A 24,761-nucleotide genomic window follows, 5' to 3' on the forward strand; every position below is an offset into this window, starting at 1 on the left:
GTGTTCTAAATTCTAACCAATATCTAATAGCACTTAAGCACGCGGTTTATTAATCACATCTGAACGTATCGTCAAACAAACGAGCACGTGAGATAGCGCCATCCAATTTTCACTGACGCTCATCGCGTCGCGTGATGATAAATTAGATGAGGAGCATAAATAATTAATATCGTTGTAGTAAACACGTAAAAATTACACGACTAATTCAAACTGATTAATTCGCGGTGCCCGCAGCGCGATCGCGAAACGCGGACCAACGTGGCAGCAACGTGTCGAGCAAAATAGAAATTTTGCGAATAAAATTCTGCGATATAAAAGTGCGCAAGTGTATACAGACGCGTTATAGCGGCACATGGCCGGGTACACGTTGCAAAGAGTGATCGGTCCTTTTTCTCGTGCGACGGGACGAGAGTAAATCGAGCATTTCACACCGGGACACGGGACACCGGTAATGGAAAACGTATTACCGGAGTCGTAAGTTTCGTCAGTAGGGACACAAGCGCCCGACATTATAACGCGGATGTGCAGGCTGTACTTAACGACGAAACTCCGTGGAAACTGTAATTTTCGTGCAAGGGGACGAAAAAGTAGTCGATGCCGCGCGCGGGTAGGGCCGTGGCGCGGAACGCGCGTCACGCCACGTGTAAAATACGAGCGCGGTCGAAAAAGTTAAACAAATGGCCTAAACGTATGTACATACGTAATACGGAAGTTACGCAGTTGCCGTTTCCGCGTGTGTATCGCAAATGCGCTCGCGAAGTACACGTGACGCGCTGATGATTACTCGGATCGTCGAAATAATCGAATCACGTAACGCGATAAACGCAGATACAAATATAATCTATTATTATTGTTTATTATCGAAATATTCCATCCACTCAGTTATTCGAAGAACGAAAAATCAACGATAAACTTTTCATCTGCATTTTCTGCCAAATTGTTCGTTAACGATATCCATTCTTCTCTCTTCTCTCTTTCTCTCTCGCTCTCTCGTTTTGCAAACGACGATCTCAAGTTAAGTAAAATAAGGACCTCAGCTCGTTTTTTTTAGTTATGAACGCGAAACTTCAATACTATTCGATATTGAATACTCATCAGCAAATTCGAACTTACAAAAACTATTTTTATACGCTGGATCACATCTATAAGTTCGATTTCATTGTCGTTCTGTTAAATTCATTACGTTTGCAGGGAAGCTTCGGTCAGGAACGGTATGCGCAATATGTGAGGAGCACGGGAGCTTTAATTAAATTTGATAATGGAAAAGTTTATTGAGTCGCAGAGAGACTGACAGAACTGGGACGGAGGGGAAGGCATGCGCTAATTGGCCAACAGTTTTGCATCCGACTAGCATGCAGTGTCATAACAAAAAGCGCTAATACCATCCGTCCCATTATATTTCAAAACGGTGCGCGCATGCGTTTCGCCACTGGTAAGCGAGAGGTTTGATTTTAATTAAATCATAATGTTGTTTTGTGCCGAGTGCACGCTCGCACAGCTCTGTTCATGGCCACGCGCGACTCGAGGACCCTTCTCTTCATTTCTCGTGCGCGCGTCTAAAGCGCCGTTGCGAAAGCACGTCGTTATCTCAGTTTAGTTCCGACGTACTGTTTTCGGAGAGGCGCTGAAACAACGGGCCACATCGCGATAATGACCGAGATACCCGGGTACCATTCACCGCATTCAGTCCCGTTAATAAACAAATCTTTATTACGCGTTCGCATAACGGGAAAGATATAATTACGTCACTTTACAGAACAAGAGAGATAAATGTAAACTTACGTAAGATAGTGAATATTAATTGAATTCAACCTCGTGTAAAATACACGAGGGCAATATTTTATCGCTTTACATACCGTGCTTCTTAAATACGTTTGGTGACGTAAAAGATATTCTGCTAATAATTCCAGCGTTTTTTATTGTACATTTTATTGCGCGATTTTATTGCGGAGAAAACTGAAATTAACTAAAAATTTTAATAAAACTGATTTTTAAGCCAAACTGAAGTGATTTATCAAGCAAAGTAAAGATTTATGCTATATCGATTGTTTCATTTCAATTTCAAAGAAAACTTACAAAATCGGCAAGAACTTATGCACTATATATATATATATAGCTTATTATAATCATCTTCTTTGCAAGAACTTTGTGTATCTCCTTTTGTGCTGTTGCCGGAAGACACGTATTCTCGCCGTGCGAATGCAGTTCTGACAATTGAGATGCAAAAGAGAAGGCGAAATACTTTCTTTGCAGAAGAAGCATCAAAGTAGCCAGGAAACTTTTCTAGTCAAGTTACGGAGAGAAATATATCTACGTGTATTGGACTGCGAACAAACTTTGCGCGCTACAGCTACTTTGAAAATATTACGTTGACAGTGGATACTTGAAAGCATTTTTGATATTAATTTACGTATCATCAAATTACTTGCATACCAGCGTATCCCTGCTTGTTCATCGCACGTAATATTTAACAAATTGCGGTGCCGCGATTTTGATACTCTTTAGCTTTTATCATGTTATATCAATATTACTAATAGCTATGAAATAACTCGTCTATGTATTAGCATTGAAAACCAATATCATTATAATATTACGCCCGCTCGTCTTTGTGTCAAATAAATCGATTCAAAGTACTAATTTAATATCATTATGTTATTAAATGATATAATTAAATAATATGCAATTGATGTAACGCATTACACTGATACGGTTTGACACGCAAATGTGTATGTTATCAAAGACTAATGCATTATAATATTCACCTGTTTTAATATTATGTCGATAATTACTTGTTTAGTTTGTCGATGGTCGGATTAATAAGATTAATAACATTGTCACCGAAGCAATTAAAGTGTTAACGACTATCGTGCAACGTTATATCTATATACTTATGTATATTCCCAGTTTGTTGTACATATATCTTCATGTACATATATCTTTGGAGCCAACATCGACAGACCGCAACTGTTCTGATTTCTGCTGCTGCTGCTGCTGTTGTCAAAATTCCTGCTCCGTGGTCGTCATACGGTCAATCAGTGGCTTCAGCTCGCTTGCAATGGTTGGTGAACTCTCAAGAGTATAAACTGAACTTGTTCAAAGGCAGATCGAAAGACTGTTTCGTGCACTGGCAAGCGCAGAGTCAAACATATTCAAAATTATTAGAATGCTAAACCTGAACAATTACTAATACAATGAGTAAAGTAATATGCTATTACCTTATAACTACGCAATATTGAGATCAAATAAAAATGTTCAGAGCAAATTATGAACTTGCCACAATAACAAATTCAATCAAATAAAGTTACTATTTTTAAATTAAATTTTAAATTAAATTACTTTATATATATACGATTAGATAAGTTTTTAAAATAACTCTTAAATCTTACTTGCATAAATAATATTTTAAAAAACAGACAGCTAATAAATTAAAAATCATTAAAATCTAAACAACATTATTCTTACTATTATAGTATAGATATTTTAAATAATTAGCTTTTTGAAAGAAAGAAAATAAAAGTCGAATTTGTTTAAAAATGCACACAAACTCTCTGGAAGATTACGATACTTACTCGTTCACGATAATACTCCTCGTTGGTTCAATAAGGCGAATCCGAATGAAATTAAACGGTCGTTTAGGAACCACTTGGCCGAGGAATCGGCGCCGAATAGATAGTTGCGGTGCGGTCGGACGAGCGGATCTATGAATGGACGGGTTCGGGTCAGTTTTCGGATGGTATCAGGATCTCGTGGATATCGTCGGCAGAAACAATGATAGGTAAGCCGGCGTAATGCGTCGCCCCGTTTAGACCAGGAAGTGTAATGAGGTGAGCAGGGTGGTAGGCAGGGGGAGCGACAGCACGATAGGCGAATGAGAGGAGAACGCGGCTGGTGGTGTCGGCCGTGCACCCGATTTAGCGAGGGTGATAGTTTGAGTTTGAGCGAAGCGGTGCTCCGGCGCGCTCCCGGCGTTGACCCTGCCGGCCAACTCTGTGCCGCTCTGGAGCTTGCGAACCCGACAAGGACCACTTATCTCCCGGGGCAAATCCTAGACCAAGTTTGGTACCCCGTAGTCAGGATTGGCCTTCTACGACCAGGAACTACTCTGGCCGAACCAGCTACTACCCTACATTAAGCTGGGCAGCCTTACGTCTCTGCAGATCGCCGTGAACTGCAGGCCAAACGCGCTTCATCATTATCACCATCTACCATTTTGCCTCGTTCGTCGTCGGACTTGTAATGACGATCACTTTACTTTTCTCTTTGTGCAACATAAATTGCGAAAGAAGAAAAAAGACTGGACGGCGATATCGAGTGATTTAAAGTCGCAGGGACACGGGTATAAAATTACATCGCGAGTAAAATTCTCCTTGCACGTGACATTTACTGCGCGAGATTGCCGAGTTACCATCTGTCTCCTCGAATAAAATGAAGGCTGGGACGGCTTACTATTATAACACGGCAAACTGCGTCGTACAATGCGGTGGCCGAGTACAAGCCATTAAACCGATCTTGCATCTCTGCATGCTGCAAGATCTCACTTATCGACCGTTATGCCGTACACATGTATGCGCGTTCGGAATTTGCTCAATTTGACTTGTAGTTAGATCATTTCTTTTATACTTACTTTTCCATTTTCTTTTTAAAGAAATAAATACATATAAAATATATTTTCTATTAATATTTATTTTACAAACAAATATTTATATATGTTATTATACATCACACACGTATTGATACCACTTGTATTCTTTCTTAAATATATACAATTTATACTATATTTACCATTTCCTCCTTAACATCCGCTGCTTTTTCATATACAGAATACATTCTTCAAGTAAAAGCGTAATGTGCACGATCTTTCTGAAGCTGATAAATTATTCAGTGGATGAAATATGAGCGAGCAAGAAAGATTAAATATTCGTTATCTTGAGAGGCGTGAGTAAATTCATTATAGCATGTATATACAAAATCAATCCATAAAACAATTATTAATAAAATATAAAATTTAATGTTAAATGTTTAATTTTGGTTTAATTTATAATGGTTTAATTATCGCGTTATACATGATATTTCGGAAATATTCCTATGTAAGTTTTAAATATTAATGAAGACATGTAGACAGATATCAACAAATTATATTAATGTAATAGGAATGCAATTTGTCTCGCAATTAATTTTGTACTTCTCTGGTCTTTAATTAAAACGCGCAAACGCGATAACCATAATCCTGATTTAACGCAAATGAGAAAATGCGATTATTTTATTTACGAAACGTGCGTTTAATTACGAAAATTAGATTTGAGTTATTCATATTAACAGGCAAGTAAAGCAATTCGGACAGCAGATTTTATTGCAGCTTATTCAATGTTCAACAGCTTTGGAAGATTAACAATGTGAAATTTATAAGAAAACGTCTTTCAAAGAACTGCGACTAGAAAATTTTTTAGACTGTTTAAATCTGTATCTTATCACATAAAAGTGTATGCAATGTAATAAGAAATGCAAAATAAAATATAAGAATAGTACCTTTAAAAATCATTTGATTCTTGTGAGTGTGACTCTCAACAATGTCATTTCAAATGGGTACTAGACGTTAGGTATAAAAATCAATCGCCTGCACAGTACAGATAAATGCAATTTAACGCGTTTACGTAAACCTCTATCTCACGTGAATGTTAGCTCATAATCTATAAAAAATGCTGCTGCTAATACTTCCGTCGAATTAGAGATTATCGTTTGTCGGCCAAAATAAAGATTCCTTTACTGCGAAAAAATATTTCTTTTAAAAATTATGATATTACGTATTTTACGATAAAACTGTACGGCCACGTGTAAACAAAATAAATGTTTCATATTTTTCAACGCCACACCGTCTTCAGGCGTGAACTTTCCCCGCGTATAGAATAAGAAAACAAAATATTGTTCGCCAATCCAACGTGTAAGCGCAAGGTATTTACTCTGCACTTCAAAATACGGAGAGAGATAGATAGAGAGAGAGAGAGAGAGAGAGAGGGAGAGAGGGAGAAGAGAGAGAGGTAAAGAAGTGCAATTTTATATCAATTCCCTATCATAGATATGAAAACAATCTAATACTACGTTATTGAAAACTATAAAATTTTGAGACAGAGGAAATATACAATTCTTAATGAATGACAGTGTCAATTCGTAAAAATGGTTTTACTCGACAAGCGCTGGCGGATTGCAGAAAATTAGACGGATTGCTGCAGCTATCAAGCCTTTCGTTATCTTCGTATGGCCGCATGTGGATATTGAACATTCATAACTACGAACGATAAATGAATATATCGCCGCGTGTATCGTCATGCTTGGCCAAGCTGGCACGCAGATACAACCGCGTGTATATTGAAATGCTTCATGCGGAACAAGTACGGTAAACTTCGAATGACTGGATTTTAATTAAATTCGTGTTGATCGTATTTCAGTTCCCAGTTTACACCTTGACGATTTTTCATTTCTCTAAATTCAAGCTCCAATTTGAAAAATTACGGTCACGCCACAACTGTAGCAATGAGTCAGTAATTAACTTTAAATATATTTCACACAAAACAAGAATTCTTCGAAAGATATTCTGAAATATGCAATTTTCTGCCAACAATGTCTATTGAAAGAAATAAGTATATTATAAAAGATAAAAATCACGTAAATAATTTTAAATCTGGTGTTTTTAAATTTTCCGTATTCCTTTTTCATGCATCACCTTTGATAACATGATAAATCACGAATAAAATCTTCCAAGAATTTATGAGCGTTGAATCCTTTTCGAGAATCCACTTTTAATGCTTACGATTACTCAAGCAGTACTCATGAATGGCGCATCACGGATCAATGAATATCAGCCACCATACGTGCCACATATAGCGAACAGATCTGTTTCCAGGGATTAGTAAACAGGCATATTGTATTATATGCCTCGGGAGTATCTAACAGCACGATCGGACGTAAGCTTAAACTACGCCATTAGGTACATGCTTAGAAATTCTGATTAATCCTTCAATTGATCGGGGATTACTCTGCCAAAAATCACATGCTAATACAATACTGCTACTTATTTAGAAATTATCGATACTCGTAGTTGACTTGAAAACATGTATTTTTACTAAAATTCATAGTAATTCGAATGCAATCCGCAATATGCGAGAAGAGGGGAAATAGGCTGCCTGCATTCTTGTCTCTAGAGTATTATCTTCTTTTTCGCGAGGTTTTTTTTCGCGATCATCGCTAAATTATACCGGCATGATTGCGTGACGAGACAATATGGAGGACGCAATACGGGGAAGAGATCTCGCTAAGTAATTAAAATCGGGATTTCTCTCTCGTGGGAGATATAACTGCATGTAGATAAACGGTCTACGGGGTGAATGTGTCTAGTTCATTAATTTCTGCAGGTATTATCTGATTTCCCTTACTTCTCGGACTTCTCGGATTAATTTATTGCTGGGCGACTAGGGTAAACAGGAAATTGCGTGAACCATGTAGAGATTTTACAACACAGATACGATAGATCCTCCACTAATTCTTTAATCATTATTCCTCCTCCCAAGTTAATTATGTAAAAGTACAATTAATTGAGAAAATCTAATGTAAAAGCCTTAATTTCTCATTGATATATATATAATAAAATCAGTGCGCAAACATTCATCAATTGCATTAGAAACAGAGATGAGATTTCGTCAACTCAGTCGATTAAGGAAGCAAAAGGAGACGAGGTGCGCGAATGGCCGAACAAGTAGAGTAAATCTACGGCTCGTAGAGCACGAGAGCTCTTTTAAACAATTGGATTTATTGTTGAAGCAAAGCAGAAGACTCTTGCCAGGGAAAATACGTGAAAATGTTATCGACATCATCGATACCGATAATTGTGCTGTTGTATTTATATAAAATATAATCTACGATTATATTACGAAATAATACGCGAATACACGCGCTCGAATATGCATCTCATTGTGAGAAAATTTGTAAATTCTCCATTGCTAATGTTTTCTGGTAAGACATGAATTTTATCTAACATAAAGTTCCATCAAGTTGCTGCTAAAGTCAAGTTTCGTCAAGAATAATTTTACCACCACTTCCAAAAGCGGAGAAGAACCAACATATATAATAGAAGAACCGAGAAAACCCACAGCCCGTTTAACCTCGAACGATATCGGAAACTTAATTTCATTCGTCTGCTTCCAAGTGGAGAGCAAAGTCGAACTGCTGGAAAGCTTGGAGAGCTTACGACATTCGCAGGATTGGTGGAACATTTTTGCGTGACAGCTCATAGCGTAATTACTTTCTATCCATGTGACTCGTCTCCACCGTTCCATTCGATAGATATTGCTTGATCGATAATGCATTTGCTGAGTTTTTCATTTTTTGTATTCTTTCTCTTTTCGTAAAGTTCCTGTAAAACATAGATTTCTCTTTTCCCAAAGTAACTGATTTTAGTAAATGATAAAATTATAAAATTTTGATTTTAAATTGAGCGTTTCCGTATATATTCACTTATATGTTTAACTTATATGTTCTACAAGGCCAATTTTTGAATCAAATATTATTAATAATTGCCTATAATTCCACATCCGAAATATTAGTGTAAAAAAAATGTATGTTTTATATTACATTGAGGTATTATTAATAACATTTGATATTATTAAAAATATCTCGATGTAATACAAAGAATTAATTGGTTTAACTAGTTTTTCAAGACATTTATAAAATATTTATTAAAATTGTACGAAAACAATCATGTAAATGAGAGGTAATATCTGATTATTTTATGCAATCGCTTAGAGGTATCTGTTTTATATATTCACAATGTTCACTACACATAATATAATATAATATAAATAAAATAATAATACATTATATTATATTATATTATAATATAAAATATAACATAAAGTAATTAAAATGAAGCATAATGTTTCCTCTTTAAGATTTTCGATAAATCTATGTTTTAATACATATTTGTAAGAACAGTGCTTATAAAATATTTCTTTGCATGTTGCAACTCATTATAAAAATATATTACAATAAATATAATATAATATTTTGAATATATTTTACAAGTATATTGTAATAAGTCCGAACAAAAGTCAAATGCAATATTTCCGTGCATTCCCGTTCCCTTGACATCGTGTCACACGTCCAACTTGAGTTTAACTCGTTTTCGAACTCAAATCCGACAGTGACAGTGATTCGTTCACCGGAAGCAGAAAGATTGGACAATAACGTTACCCAGAAATGAATGTATTAACTCACAGGATTCTGCAATGAGATGAGCGATTAAAAATGCGAATAGCATGCGGCATCCTACATATGCATAATAAACTTTTTCATACATTTTGCGGACAATCGTCCGATCTGGGGGAGAGGAAGAGGGAGAAGCTGGCTGTATAACCCACTTTGGTCGGTCGTGTGACCGCGCGAAAACGCGCTCCAATTTCTGTAACGACGATTTACGGCTGACGTGACTATCGTCGAATTTCGAGCGGAGTCCCGCGAACTTCCTGATCGCGCATCGCCGCGGGTCGAACGTCTATACAGGGTGATCGATGAGCTCATACTTCTTGCACGCGCCCAAAATAAGACAGCTGCCGAAATTTTCTTCATAAATTAAACATCGGCGGCAGAAACTGAAGAGTAACGGAGCTGGCAGCCGCGTCAGTAGCACGCGCGATTACACAGTCACTCTCGTACGCAATTGTGCAACGCGTATAATTTAGTAGTCGTAGGTTTCCGAGCTTATTCTCGAGGCTAGTCGGAGGCAATAAACTTCGCGAGAAGGCAGAGCGAGACGCAGGTGCTAAAGATCGTTTTCACGACATGTTCCGCCGTAAAATCGTCGTATCGGGCTCGCGGGTCGATCGCTCGGATGGAGGTACCCGCTTCGCCAATGGGCCCCGTCAAACGGCCGCGATAAAGTCGATTCTCGAGGCTTTGACTCCCGGAAGAAGAGCACGACGACGCGCGACGCCGATACCAAACTCGTAGATCCGCCGAAGCAGATCAGAAGTTTGAGAGTGCACAGCCGAGCGACATTATATAAACGGGGATGAGTTGTCCCCGGGTGCTCCCGGGATCAGCGGAATAAGGGAGAGAAAGGGTAGAGTAAGGGTGAGCGAGGGTGGCGCGCGAGGGGGGAATATGTAGCGCGGTATTCGATATTCTTTAGACTCGCCCGGCGATCCCCCCATTCAACCTATTCTTACAATGTGTATGCTGGATTTAGCTCGTGGAGATAGATATTCCTAACATTCGTTGAAACTGCCGGCTTTACGGCAGCTCTCGCGCTGAAAGCCCGTTCGCATACGGCCATACCTTCCTCCTGCCACCATTCCGAAAGCTTCCCATCTCCCGGGCGTCTCTTCCTCGTTCAAACGTCCGTTGCTTGCGCAGGTATGCGGCCCTTCTATCTCCTTTGCTTGCACGTGGAGTCCTTATCGTCCCTTCCTCGTCTCCGCCATGAACCAGCGAAACCGAACCGTTCTTCGACCGGTTATCGGCTGCTCTCCTCTTCTCTTCTCTTGTTACCTTCCATCCTCTCCTGTTTTGTCGCCCTATTTTTGCTCCTCACTGATCGTCACCGACCTGCGTCTCCGCTTCTCCCGCATTGCGCGATCTCGTACGCTTCTCGCTTTTTTCCTTTCGCGCGGTCTCGTAGCCTTTGCGTCTCTTGACATCTCGTGTTACTACACGTATCAGTTGCAACAAGCATAAACGATAAAAGTCCTCGACACGGATTACTGCAAAAGAATGCAAATCACTCGTACGTTGCATGAATGAAATATTGATCGAGCTAACGGTTTCTCGCTTCAGTAACCCGACCAGTTGCAACGTCCATACAAATTAATTTGTTTGCAGTGGCGTGTTACTATGACGAACGTAAAATTTCCATGTGGAATACATGTTGTACACGCGCGCGCTCGCGTGTTCGATAAAACGTATGGTATCACATATCCCGCAGATATGAGGATTTAACAATCTTTCATAAACGCTCAGCGGCGTTGATTTGAAAATACGAGTACACATCGCACGAACTCCACCCCTTAATTTTCGAAGCATTGAAAAATCGTATGATAATAAATCGCAAAAACGCAGTATTTACGGTGTATCATCGATTGTGGATTGCGGAATAATAATTTTTCTCATTATTATACATGCTCTGTAGATACATGTGATTGCACGTAGAATAAATAAGAATCTCGGCGTACGCGCGCGAATTGTACTGCAACTTCTCTCAGTAGTAAATCAAATCACGTTTCCCGTTTTTCTCTCTACGGACGCTGAGATAAAGACATCTACCTGGTTCCGTGCGGAGAAAGAAGAGTATCGCCTTTTAATCTCGTTGACCCTAATGATAAGACTTTTTACGTAGTCGAACATGGTAATATCATTATCCGCTTCTGATAATAATTAACTAGAGTTTGGAAGCAGCAGGAGAGTGCACTGTTTGATAAGGTGGAATGACTGCTAATAAAAACTGCATGGAACACTTTAAAATATTTCATACTTATTTTTATCATCAGAAAGCAATCAGGAAGACAACAGTATCGAAAGTGTTGTACTTTACTACAATTTTAACAGATTTTAATTTTCATCAAACATTGTCACATCAAGAAAGACGTTAATGTTATAAGACATTATTGAGATTAATTATTATTAGCTTTCCACAATCATATTAAAAGCATTGTTCTTCAAGCGAAGCTCAGATCAAGAGGATTTCATTATCCACTAAAATTTGATTTCTTATAGTCTCGTATTCCACGTGTCTCGTTTGATTCAGCTGGCGTCTCCCAATGTTTCTTCCACTTCTTTGAAAACGCGCACGTGCGGATATATAATATATACGAGATGTACATATACATATACATACATATATATGTATATCGCGAGGGTGTCCGTGCGACTGCTTCGAGTCGAGTCTTGTGCAATGCTCCTTCGTCTTTACGGAGACCGGTGAGTATTGGAGAGGCATCGCAATGCTTGGAATGTTTAATACCGGCGCAACGACACGGCACGGAGAAATGGTCGGTTTCAACCGCGAAATAAATCTCGTGGAATCATACCTTCGCTCGCTGCCATTTCTTGTCTGCCACGTGGCCCACTCTTGAGAAATTTTTCAGAGGCAGAAACGCTTATTGCATTTCTATAGGTAACGCCCCTTCATGTGGCAGCGCGCGAGACCTCACGCAAGTCACAAAAGCTTCGGGATGCCAAGTTCATTTGCCAGAAAAATGTTTTCCTCTCCTCATTGAAATATCCCGGCCCGTAATCGAGAGGCAGCCTTCGTTTATCCTCACGTGCGCTGTATTGCTTCATTATAATACAAGAGACGACGAGTAACCATCGCAGCTTGCCACATGATACTTAATTTCTTTTTCATGGGGTGAGAAAGAGAGCTTTTCGACGCGCTGGAGGCTCATTAACGCACTGTGACACAATACGAATAATAATTTGTCTCTTCACGTGTATCACATGTATCACATGTATCGTGTGGTGCACGCATACGTGTTGCTTCGTCTACGTTCTTGCTCGTTAATTCCAAGCCTTGTTAAGGACGAACCGGCGGACGCTTTTTTCACAGCAAGTAAAACACCCCCGCTAATTACATGCTCTTGTCGCGCCTGGTCAAATACGACGAGCGCACTCCTTTCTCGAGTTCCCGCGATTTCGCCAGTCGGCCTGACAGTCCTGTTGCCTAAAGTACGAGATGTTTGCTAGGAATCACTTAATTGCGACCACCAACAGTGAACCCCGACGATGTAACAGCGACAGAACATTCGTTAGAATTTCATTAGGATCGTAAGTTTGAATGCGCCAGGATGAATACCTTTGAAAAGGTACACACCGCCAGAACCAGCTTCATCAGCTGCGCTCTGCGTTGCTCACTGACCATTGGCGAAAAGCGATTTGCAGGTCCTGTGATGGAAACACGACAGCAAAAGGTAGTGCCTTTGCTGACGCGAATTCCTATTGTGGACACAGTTACATGGAAATGTGTCCAGGACTTTCTGTAAGTCCTCTACAGAGCGTAAAGGGAGTAAAGTAATTACGCGAACTAGTTGTTAAAAAACTAAATTTGCACATATAGGAGTACGTTCACCATCACAATTATTTCAATAATTAATGTTTTATTTCTATTTTGTTAATATGTACTTTATTTGGATAATATCATATAATTACAAATGCAATAATGATGTACGAAATATCGAATAAAATATGAAAACCTACAGATTAAAATGAAACTCTTTAATTAAAATTTTCATTCAATTGAGAACTGTAAGAAAAGTTGTCTCGTGAAAAAAAATAAAAAAATGGAAGTTCAACGGAGAGTTTGGGTTTAAAGAGCGTGCAATTAAGAAAAGATTCTTCAGTGCAAAGGATACGTTCTTTCTCGATATTCCTGATAATTTTGAGCGTTGCATGATATCCTCGTTATCTGCGCGATAATACTGTTTGTATATTTCGATCGTAAGGAAGGTGCACCGCTTATAAACTTGGGCTTAGCAGCCGGTTTGGCCCTAGCCTTAATGTAAGGATCGCTCATGTACTCGGGAAACTTGCTGAAACAACCGTCGTGACTTCCGCCAGGCCTCTTGGGAAAAGGAACGTATAATCGCGGCGCGCCGAGTATCTTCTTTGCGATTTCAATCGGGCGAATATAAGTAGGTCCTGGCCTCTCATCCTTATAAGGATTGGGAGGAAAATAATCTGACGGCGCGCTGGTCGTCAAGAACCGACCTTCAGACACCGCTTCTATTTTATCAGAAAATAATGATACACGTGAGAAACTGGAAAAATTCACATAAATTCAAATTACAAATATTATTCTCAAAATTATTCTCGCGAAATAGAGCGATACATTTCTCCTTTTTATTTAACTATAATAATTAATTATAATCTGTCATATAAAATGAAGTAAATATTAAAACCTGAATTGATTTTAATTGATCAATTTTAATTTGAAGTTATATTCTATTTTTTATTTTTAATGACAGCTCTCTCATATCGCGTACAATAGAATATAATTTTCTCATATCGCGTAATACACGTATGCACACACATAATATAAACGTATGCGCGCAAGATAATTTTTAAAAAATGGAAAATGTTGGAAAAACAATATCGGAAAAATTGCAAAACAGTGTAAAATGTTTTCAATGTTTTTGAACGATTTTGCATATCGTGTTCATTGACAATAACGATATTCCCTGACAAAAAATCATAGATAAAAGCGCTTTATAATAGTACGTGCAATAAAATAAAAACAGAAGAAAACTTGTTCGACAATAGTTTAAATGATCACTTTGAATAGCGCGTATGCGCGTGATTTATTCTTATCATATTCAGCTCAACATCGAAATAAACTTATAACATAAATCTCTATTACTAGAGATAAATAACGATTTACATGGTCCTTAATATAAGAAAAAAGAAACTCTCTGAAAGAGCAACTCTTTTTAAGAATATCTCAGTGATATCCATTTCCAATGTATTGGCCATCGGATATTACGTGCCTGAATAATCTACTGAAAATTATGCAAGGAAGCAGAGAGGAGAAAATCAGATCAGCAGTGAGGTAAACGTAATGCAAACGCATTTACTTTTACCAAGTACGCGATCGTAAGGCTCGTGGGAGTAGGACGGATAAGGATTGAGGCAAATATCCGCGTATCCCGGCCCACCGAGCGGATTGGGCTTGATCTTCATATTAGGCAGAACCGGCGTCTTTTTTCTCGCTTCTACCTTTAGCTCCGGACTGAAGTAAGACGATTTAGCGAAGCATCCATACCAATCTCCGGGCGTCGAGTGCTTTTTCGATGGAGACGTCGGTAGCATACGATCACCGATCTTCCTCTTCTCGTCTTGTAACTGAAACGGTCGCATACCGAGGCACGTCAAAGATATAAAAAACAGATATTTAATTTCTTTCTCTATAATGCTTTTGCATATATAGTTTTAATCGAGCTTCAAATGGATTATCTCGCGCGTACGTTAAATTATAATTAAATTGTATTATAAAAAAGTTTCTTCAAGTTGTAAGTGCTGCAAAAATTTGATTCAATTCGAAATATTTTTTACTTTTTTGTTTTATTCTGAATAAATGATTAAGTTGTAATTTCATGCAAGATATCGTGCGTGTAAATAAATACTCGTTTCTTTACCTCCTTGCGCCATGGTTCCGTAAGTGATTCGCCCTCCAAAAATCGCTCAAATTTTTTCTCAAATAATTTACTGGGTGGACCGCCGAGAATCTGTCGTCCCTTATCAATGCCTTCACGAAATGTCGCAGGTCCTCGATAAACATCGAAAGGACCTGGTGGCGGATCGCTGAAGAAGCCTAAAAAGATTTCTTTTACATTTAAAAAATCTGTGATTACATCACAAGTTTCTCTATCAGAATACGCATTACCGACACGTTCGAGATCAATTTGCCCATAATGACGACCAACAAGTGTATCATCTATTATATATTTTTTACTCATAGTTCTTCTCTTTTTGCTTATAACTATAATTTTAGCATTGTTATATTTCTGGTTAAAATAACCTAATAGTTCGTCATATGAATCCGCGATGAAGATATCTTATTTTTATACGAAACACGTGATCTTCATTTATCGAAAAGGAATTATTAATAGAAAAATTGATTTCGACTATACTACTTTTTAATAATTTCTATATTTTTGCACGGAAAATAACATTAAACATACAAGAATAATATTTCCTATATAATGCATTATATTAGCATCTCAAAATGAGTTTATGAATAATTAAGCCAATTGCTATCAATAATGTCAATAAAATAATACTTACTAAGTCGATATTAATGTAACGCGCATTTTCGTTGCAATAACAGTGGAAACGTTTGCTTATTTGGAGAAGCTGCATGCTAAAGGAATATATTCTCACGAGAACGATTATATCTGTATGCTGTCAGATCTCGTTAATGTTGGTACAGAGAAATCGCTAACAATGTCTCCTGAGATTTCCAGGCCAAGCGACATAACAAAGGCTCGCATAAAGTAAACGACGCACCGGTCGATGTTTATGATAACGCAATTGTTAGTTCGGAACTTGTAATCAATCGATCCGCTGTCACTTCGTGATTTACAGTATTTTTCTCTCGAATCGAGAAGTCTTAGCTTTAATGACTCTCTCCCAGTTCCAGATGAATCGACTTGGCGACAATATCGTTCAGCTTCGAAAGTTCCCGGCTCTCCAAAAAGCGAAGTTTGTCCTCGCCCGTAGCCATGCGTATGCGTCAACCTAGTAATTTCCACAGTTCTCTATCTAGCACGATGCTTCCGCGCAATCCACCTCTCGCAGTTCGCGAAGCGGGGCGACAACGGTCGCGATAATAACTGAACTTTCGATTGCCAAGGCAAGCCATTAAGATAAGACTCGAGGCGGCTAAGGGGACGCTCGCTTCCGAACGGGAGTAGTTGCGGAATCTGTAAGGAGCCAAACGAGAAGGCTGTGGAAAGCGGCGAAACGGAAAGACGTGGCGAAACCCCCGACGGGAAAGAAATCGCTGGTCGAAAAGAACGGGGTATGGTAGAATGGGTAAAGGAAAACGGATAAAAGTCGACGAGAGGAACGGGGAAGGATGGACGGAACGAGACGGAGAACGAGAGTGGCGGGGAAAGTCGATAGAGATGTCAACGGTGGAAATAGAAAAATGTTGATATACATCGGGCTTGCGATAAGACGGCAGATCGATTAAGATTAAACGTCCGGTCGCCGAGTTTAAGACAAGTTACATTGGAAACTCGGAATTGCCTGCCGTGAAATTGAAATCAAGAACGTGACCATTTAATTTGCAAATGGAGGGAGAACGATTGGCGCGGTTCGGCTGATCTCAGAGGCGCACCCGATCTCGGTGTGTCTCTGACACCACAGGGAAACTGTGTGATAGCATTATATCCTTTGGTTATCCGATATTCCCCGAAGCATTCAGGCACGCATTACAGTTTACCACCGGGGCGGGTACCTTTTGACAGCTAAACGTTAAAATGATCCAGGCTTGTTGCGGAAACAATAAAGATCCGATCGCGCGACTGATTTTCACGCTCAACGAGCTTAAATGAGTCAGATTTGAATGCATTGCCGCTAATGAGAATCCTGTTCTGCTTTACACCCACGTCATAATTAATTCGACGAACATTTACGTTTCACTGAATTCATTGCGTGCCCCGCGCATAAAAACCATTGCTAGTAATTTAAACATCTGGAACACGCGGACTACGTATCTCTTTAGCATGATATTTCGCACTTTTTTATCACTTTTCTGTGTTCTGGAAATCGCGCACATTTTTGAACATTGTCTTACGTATACATTTTGTTTAACGAGAGTCGAAATTGGAAGACGTCGAGAACGATATCGACCATCTAAATTTTAGAATGTCGCCGTGTTGAGTCAATTTCATTAGCAAGAAAGACTGAAAATATCTATCGCAAATATCCAGTTTAAGTCGCGGTACGTTGCAGAAAAAAATGAAAAAAGGATCGGAGCGGGTTATAAATGAAGCACCAATCTTTATCAATTTTCGAAATTGTAATTCAATTTATTTCTGTGTAATCCGAAAAGGCTTGTCGGTGATACTAGTCGTAAACAATAGCGTTAACGGTACAAACGAGATATATAAACGAGTTATCGGTATTCTGCGAGCGGTACGTGTCCCAATATTATAGTTCAATAGAGAAGCGGTCGCAGAACTGCAGAATTATCGATGTTGCGGTACCATTGCGGGGCTACGCTCATTAATTTAACGTTAACCTAAGGGGGTTTAAATAATTAACCCGACGACCCGGTCGCGTCGCGATTAAATGTTACAATTAAGCCGAAGGTTCGCTAGACGTCCTTACCGACGACCGCATCGTCTTTCTGTATTCTCGTTTCTCCAAGCTGTAGACACGGATCAGCAAGCTGTAATCCTGAAACGCTTTGTCGGAACCCCGCGGAAATAAATGGATCCTCTTATCTTTATATTGCGTTTTGCGAAGATCACGATGCCGCTTACGCGATTTGTCTCGGAGATTACATCACAATAAGTTACATATTTGTGCTGTTGTTAATTATATTGGACACTTAGACTCGTCTCAAGATAGCGTGACTCGTCTTAAGATAATTAGCAAAAGAGAATTCTCTTTCTCTCCACGTTGCTGGCTGTTCTGTCGCACGCACGGCGCTGAATTGCGTATACACTTCCTGTTCAGACTCTATCCTACTTGCTGTAGTCAAAGAGCCAAACTGTTTATACTCGCTGAGTGTCGCGATTGTTGGCAAATTGGTGGTGGACGGATCTGTCGACGATGGCCAGGGTTTGATGAAGTAATGGACGTTCTCTGTCGGCGTGTTGACTTGGCTAAGCCACACACATTGTAATAGTACGTACACAATGGTCAACGTAGTGACTACCAATACGCGTTCAGCTTTGCACGTAAGCCCCCGTGTGTACGTAGTACACGTATCCATACAGAATGCGTACTGACATGACGCAAAGCCATCGATTCGCCTCTCCGTGTTTTATCGTGCAGAATCTTTGCTAATGATTCCCCAATAATAATTCTTGCGCGCATTCGCATCTCTTCCAAACAATTTTTTCCGATACGCAAACACACGTAGAGGCACCAATTAATCCGAACGTCGGCACGCAAATGCCGAAAAAAATAATGAAAAACAAAAAATAGTAAAAGAATGATCGAGGAGATCTCAAAAAGTCCGGCAGGATGATTTTTATGGACATACATCGTGACTCTGTCCCTTTTTCAAACATGCGCAACTTGACTGCGTCGAGATGATGCATAGCCCGGCAACGGTATGCGCCAGAAGATTCCACGCGTCGCGTATCCACTACGTGTGCCGCCACAGTGCGAAATTATGACAAAGGGTTTATGTCTTTCTCCGCTGCCACCTCGCAAAAAAGAGAAACGTTACTCGCGCGAGCGACAGGACAATGGAAGTATGAGGAAGCGTGCAACAGCATGGTCGAGAGAACTGTCCCGAAATAAAGCGGTTTGTCTCACCGATGTTTCCTCAGCAATGCTTATATCAAGGTTGGATAATATTTCCCTTAATCTGGAAAAATATGGTTAACATTAGCAAAGGAAAAAAGCACAGTCGAAGTGTACTTTTAAATGCATGTTATTGTTCCGCATTATTGCGTGTATCTATAAGTTAGATACAAGTGTGAAAAACTTATGAATTTTTAATTATATTAGCATATTTCTTGATTAAAAAGTTTACAATTAATTAAAAATTTGAAGCTTATGTGCTGCTGATTATTATCATTAAACTTGAGAGAGCAGAGTGTCAGATTACTCCTTTCCCTAATGAAATAGATTGAAATGTTCACAAAATATTGTAATCAAAATTTAAAACTAATTATTTGCTTTTTAAGAATGGTTTAAATTTTAATATTTGTCCGATGTTACTTATACATGTACCGCTTAAAAATTTGTGAAAAAGAAAGAAAAGGATTCGTCGTAATAATCGCATGAAAAGAAATTACCGGAAACAGTATAACTTGCCTATACTCGCATCCGAAACTCACTCACGCATGTGTTACGATACGTCGTTTACAGCGGCGAGGATGTGCTTCACTCATATCCGTATTCCATATATTTCTCTCTCTTTCTATATATATATGCACCAGCGCACAGCAAACGTCACTGCCATAGTTCTGATTTAGTATTTTTCCAGGACAGTGTGTATTGCTGAAAAGAGAGCTTTTAAAAACCGCGATGCTTAGCGCGCATCCGGTTTGCCCGGAGTATGGCAATGGCGGTGTTCTTTTTTCCGCCAGCACTCGTTACGTTTTTTCGCTTTTTTTCAAATTTTTTGTTCACCCGGTATTCCAGCGAGGCCTCTTCCGGCGGCTTTTATCGCCACCCAACTCGCTCGGCGAGTTTATCGTTGTTCGCGAATAAGTTTCCTCGACTACTACGTCGAAGAAAATATAATTCGCTTGTAGTTTAGGGATATACGACTATATTACGAGGGAGAACAAAAGGAAAACATTATAACTACGAAGTGGATATCGATCACAAATAATAATGTAATTTAATATGAAATAATCTGATATCGACTATAATTACGCCAAGAACAATCATTAAAAAAGATGTTTGTGTCAAAAGATCCCTCTCACTTTTTGATGAACAAATAATGATCACAAAAGTATAGTAGAGTTGAATTAATGAGACGTCTCTTCGTAATAGATGCTAAGTGAGGTTCGTCCGGACTCTTCTCCAATGGACCTAACGTATAATCCAAAACCGATAGAAACTCATTAAATTCGCACAATAGAATTAATAATACGCATGCCAGCACGGATTTGAGCCAATTAGTCACTCAAACGCTAAGATGCTGGTACAATGGTCTTTCGTTACCTCGCGCAGAATATCATTGGGATCAGGAGGAAAATGAGTAGGAAAGAACGCTCGATTAAGTACTATGCATTTTATTGTAACCTGCATTCGAGTCTTTATAAATAATGAACAGTGAGTATATCGACATTAAATGAATTCTCTATTTGTCTCTCTCTTTCGTTCTGCGCCTGTGATGGACGACTGATCTCCTCGTGAATTCGTTAATGCCTTAATCGCATTACAATTGATGATATAATAGTACCAATAACTTACAGATGCTTACAGACTTGGTTTTACCATTACTGCGAGTACATTAGTATGGATGCGTGGGGATGAAGTGTGATTAATGACGATAGAATACATTGGAGAACGTGCACGCGCGCGAAGTCACGCGTCATCACGTGCGCGCCCGCAAACACACGTACACGTTCATTGTCACATTGTCTCTCTCACTCGTATACTCTCTTCTATCATTCCGAAATGACATACCACCTCTCCGTGGCTTAACTTCTAATTTCGCGTTATATTATCGAACACACGTAGATTATTTTGCTTGTTATCTTTCGCGCACTCATGTACCCAGACGTATACGTGCTCACATGATATTATCCAGAGACTTGCACCAGCGGTAATCGTCACGTCGCACAGTGAACAATGGCAGCATACTGGCTGGACCAAATAAAGAGAAAGAAACTCAAAATGAAACGACGCTTGTTCCGGAGGGCCACTTTTAATTAGATCTAATCTTCCAAAGATGCGAAGTCCGAGCTTTTTTCAAACGAGAAGTTTGGTGAAACGTACAGCGTGCAGTAACGCGCAAATTTGCAATATAAAAATATCGCATTGCTCGCAAATAAAAAAAATGATACTTATATAACGAATGAGTGTGCATAGCATTTGTAGCAACTTGTCATAATTGCAATATCGCTGACATATTTTATATTTTATATTATTTTATTTTATATTAAAACAGCAATTTCCAACAGTGGAAATTACGCGAATTTTTATCAAAATAGAAATATTATTAAATGTTAATTTCTCATGAAATAGGACATTGAATCTTATTTTATTTTCACTTCAATGCAATATTTTCGAGACTCGCTTGGGGCTTTAGTTTGGGACACATTAACGCAATTATTTTTACGCTCGATGTTACGATCGCATTCAATTTCTAACTACTTTCACTGAAGTAAATGAACAAAGAAAGCAATAAATAAAAATTATTCCTGATCGATAGAGCTTCGTCAAATGATTTCTGAAAACGAATGATATTCGCCACGACTAATAACTTCCCTCTTACTCGAAAACGCGCAAACATACGAATGAAATAATTGGAACTGATAAGATTCGGTCTTCCTGTCAGCAGGCGAGAACAAATAGCTCGTATGCAAAATTCACACTTGCGTAGTTATAAAGCTATCCATTAAAGTTCGCGCGCTTGACATTAATTCGCAAATAGAACCCTCGCGCGCGAATTAAGACCGTCTGAGCGTTACGCCTCGCGGAAACAACGAGACGGGATAACGTCATTCCGAAACTTTCATTAAGGAGTTGAAAAGCGAACCTGGGAAAATGACGAGTCGAAGAAACGTGAAACGCCAAAGAAGCCGTGGAAAGCGAGAAACCGAAAACCCGGATAGTTCGCCAGCGCGAAACGTTCGGAACATCATTACGAATGCATTTCCTATCGCGCGCGCTTTCGATTCCGCTCTCTCTTTCTCTCTTTTCCGCTTGTGCTGCGAAATAATAATTAAATTTATCGCGGGTATTGGTTACAGCGCGGATGTGGTTTTTGCGTAGCGAATCGCGCGCGGCCGCGCGCGCCTCGTTGAAATATTTTGCACCTGCTCACGCAGTAATGCCTCTGTTAAATTATCACATTACACAGCCGGTGAACGGGAGCATCGCCACGAGTAGAAACTACTGATTTACGCCAAACTAACCGTATGTCATTGTCAGAGAGGGGAGGGGAGGCTGCTTAACGGTTCATTTTCCATCGGCACGATCACCAATTTGTTGCTCGATCGATCCTCGTCCAACTGCCGCGCTTTTACGGTGCCGCACGTCCCGATGCATGCTACAATTCTGCCCGAGTACATCCCTAATGCAATCGTATACTCACCACCAAGTTCCGCGCGCTGTAAAATTTTAAAAATGCAAATAGTACGTTATTTGCAAATTTAACTCGCTTTCTTCCGATTTTCAGCTCGCATCTGCTCGTTCATTATCCTGTTTCCCTTGATATTACGTGAAAACTGATATAAATATAATATATGAAAATAAACTTGAATATTTTATATTTTATATTTTTAATATTTTTTATATATTTGCAACGAGAAACTTTGGTTTTCAAGAACTATTAGTTATAGTGTTTCGATAATTTTACATATAAAGAATTTATATAAAGCAACATATGTACTATTATATTTATTTTAAAAAAGGCTATAGGACTTCGAAAGTCAGCCAATTTGAACATAGCAATTTGTAGGCAAATGAAAAATATGTCGAATGAACGGAAAAACGATCGTACGAAGCTTTCACAGTAACAAAATATTTCGCGTAGCCCGTGATGACTACATAATCTTTTCATAGTTGACTTGGTATTCGGGCGTATTTAAGCGAACAAACGAGAATAGCGATGGATAGATATGCTCGTCGTATATTGTTTTGCTCGTCGTTGCATGACCAACATACTAAATTAATATCGAACAATAGCGAACCACAATCGTTGCTTCACGCTCGACAAAGATCAATTTCTTCGGCCCAATGCGATCCTCGAAAATATTGCTTCCATCAGACAGAATCGTGTCTACATCAATGATGACACCTTGCATAGATAAAACCAATCTTTTGCAACATTTCTTTATTAATAATAAATATCGTGATCGTTTTATTTGCAACATTGCAACAGAATCTGTTTTAATAGCAAGCAAATTTTATATTCTATCAGACAATTACATTTTTAACGCAAAATGGAAATGCGGATAATGATATGTAGATATGTACCTAATTTCTATGCATGATTAAAATTTTATGAGTCACGAACGAGTGAAATCGTCCCTGTGTGTGCTCTGTACAGAACCGAATGCAATTACATAATCGTATAAATCAGTCAAAACCAAAAAATTTGTAATAAGAGGACCAGAGAATTTTTTAATTTCTTTCTTTCGTTTTTCAACGTCGATGAAACGCTATTTAATCGTCTAGTTAGCAGTAGCCAGTGTGCCGAATTCTTTGGACGGTGTCATTCGACGTTCTGGAACCTTATAACGTTATTCTCATACTAAAAAGTACATAACATTGTACACACGTAATATAAGTCCAACAAATACGCGTATATATAAAAGTATATATATATGTACAAAAGTATATGTACACATCCGAAATCTTCGAACTTCATGGAACACATTCGCTGTACCCTCGCTAGGCTCGTCTTCTCGGATCGCTAGAAATTCGTTGTCACATCCCCCAAAACAAGAGTGATGTATTAAAATCGACAGTAGAACGATACGCATCAATAAATTCAAAATCGACAAATTTCTCATTGAAATCAGTATTCTCATCGGTACTCCCGGAAATCATCGGCAAAATTCGGGAGGATGCCGAAATATTCCGCGACGAGGATGAAACGATAGAACCGAAGTGTCATCGATCGCGGTTGATAGAATCATCACGTGGCTGTCTTGCTAGACATACTTCGTGACGCAAATGTATGCCGCGAATAGTTCGCGCTTGTTACGTATCACATGATTGGAATCTCTTAATTAACGGATTCGCGAGCGCGGCAAATGCGCGCAATAACGACGCGTACAAGTACCGAGAGCACTCGAACGCACGAAGTGCGAGCAAGCAAGGGAGAGACAAAAAGCCTCTCCTCTCTCTCTCTCTCCTTCCTGCCGAAATTTGCAGCACGCGTTCTCGGCACGAACGCCATTCGTTCCACGCAAATCCCACGTCGATCGCCGCTGTGAAAGCGATTAGTCGAGTTTCTCGAACAACGCTCAGGAAATGTCTGTAGAAACTGATACGCGCCATTTCGCCGGGCGACGCGGCTGCGAGACGAAGTGACGCTTCCAGCGAAGCCATTCGTCGCAACAACGCAAAAGTTACGTGCGCAATCGAGTCGGATTTGATACGGAATTACATATCCGCCCGTCATTGCCGCGCACGTACGTGTGTGCGACTCATGCGAGAATATACACGTTATAATTTCTTTCTTATGTAATTCGCGCACCAATTGCACGTAGTTTCTCCTGCAAAAGGGGAACCTAACGCCCAACACTCGCGTCCGTCTCAAAAGGGCATTTCGGATGCACGAATCGTCCATGGGGAAAGAGGGAGTTAGCACCATTCGAATCGCAAGTCCGAAATGCACCGAGGTCATCACG

General features: G+C 39.4%; 1 protein-coding gene across 1 annotated transcript; it reads right to left on the reverse strand.

Annotated features, from left to right (window-relative positions):
• Nucleotides 1-13,207: 13,207 nt before the first annotated feature.
• LOC105282516 (UPF0602 protein C4orf47 homolog) lies at nt 13,208-24,760 on the reverse strand. The gene is made up of 3 exons (XM_011344517.3): nt 15,159-24,760; nt 14,610-14,877; nt 13,208-13,761 (listed from the first exon to the last, which is right to left on the reverse strand). The coding sequence occupies exons 1-3, from the start codon at nt 15,489-15,491 to the stop codon at nt 13,376-13,378; spliced, it is 987 nt and encodes a 328-aa protein (XP_011342819.1). The 5' UTR covers nt 15,492-24,760; the 3' UTR covers nt 13,208-13,375.
• Between the last annotated feature and the right edge of the window lies 1 nt (nt 24,761).

The sequence above is a fragment of the Ooceraea biroi genome, chromosome 4 (assembly GCF_003672135.1).
Source record: "Ooceraea biroi isolate clonal line C1 chromosome 4, Obir_v5.4, whole genome shotgun sequence".
NCBI classification, from domain to species: Eukaryota; Metazoa; Arthropoda; class Insecta; order Hymenoptera; family Formicidae; genus Ooceraea; species Ooceraea biroi.

Coding starts and splice junctions, on each gene's coding strand:
- LOC105282516 (XM_011344517.3), bottom strand. CDS start 15,491: ATGAGTAAAAAATATATAATAGATGATACACTTGTTGGTCGTCATTAT. Junction 14,878..15,158: donor GCAAGGAGGTAAAGAAACGA/GTATTTATTTAC, acceptor CGACCGTTTCAG/TTACAAGACGAGAAGAGGAA. Junction 13,762..14,609: donor CGATCGCGTACTTGGTAAAA/GTAAATGCGTTT, acceptor CTGATAAAATAG/AAGCGGTGTCTGAAGGTCGG.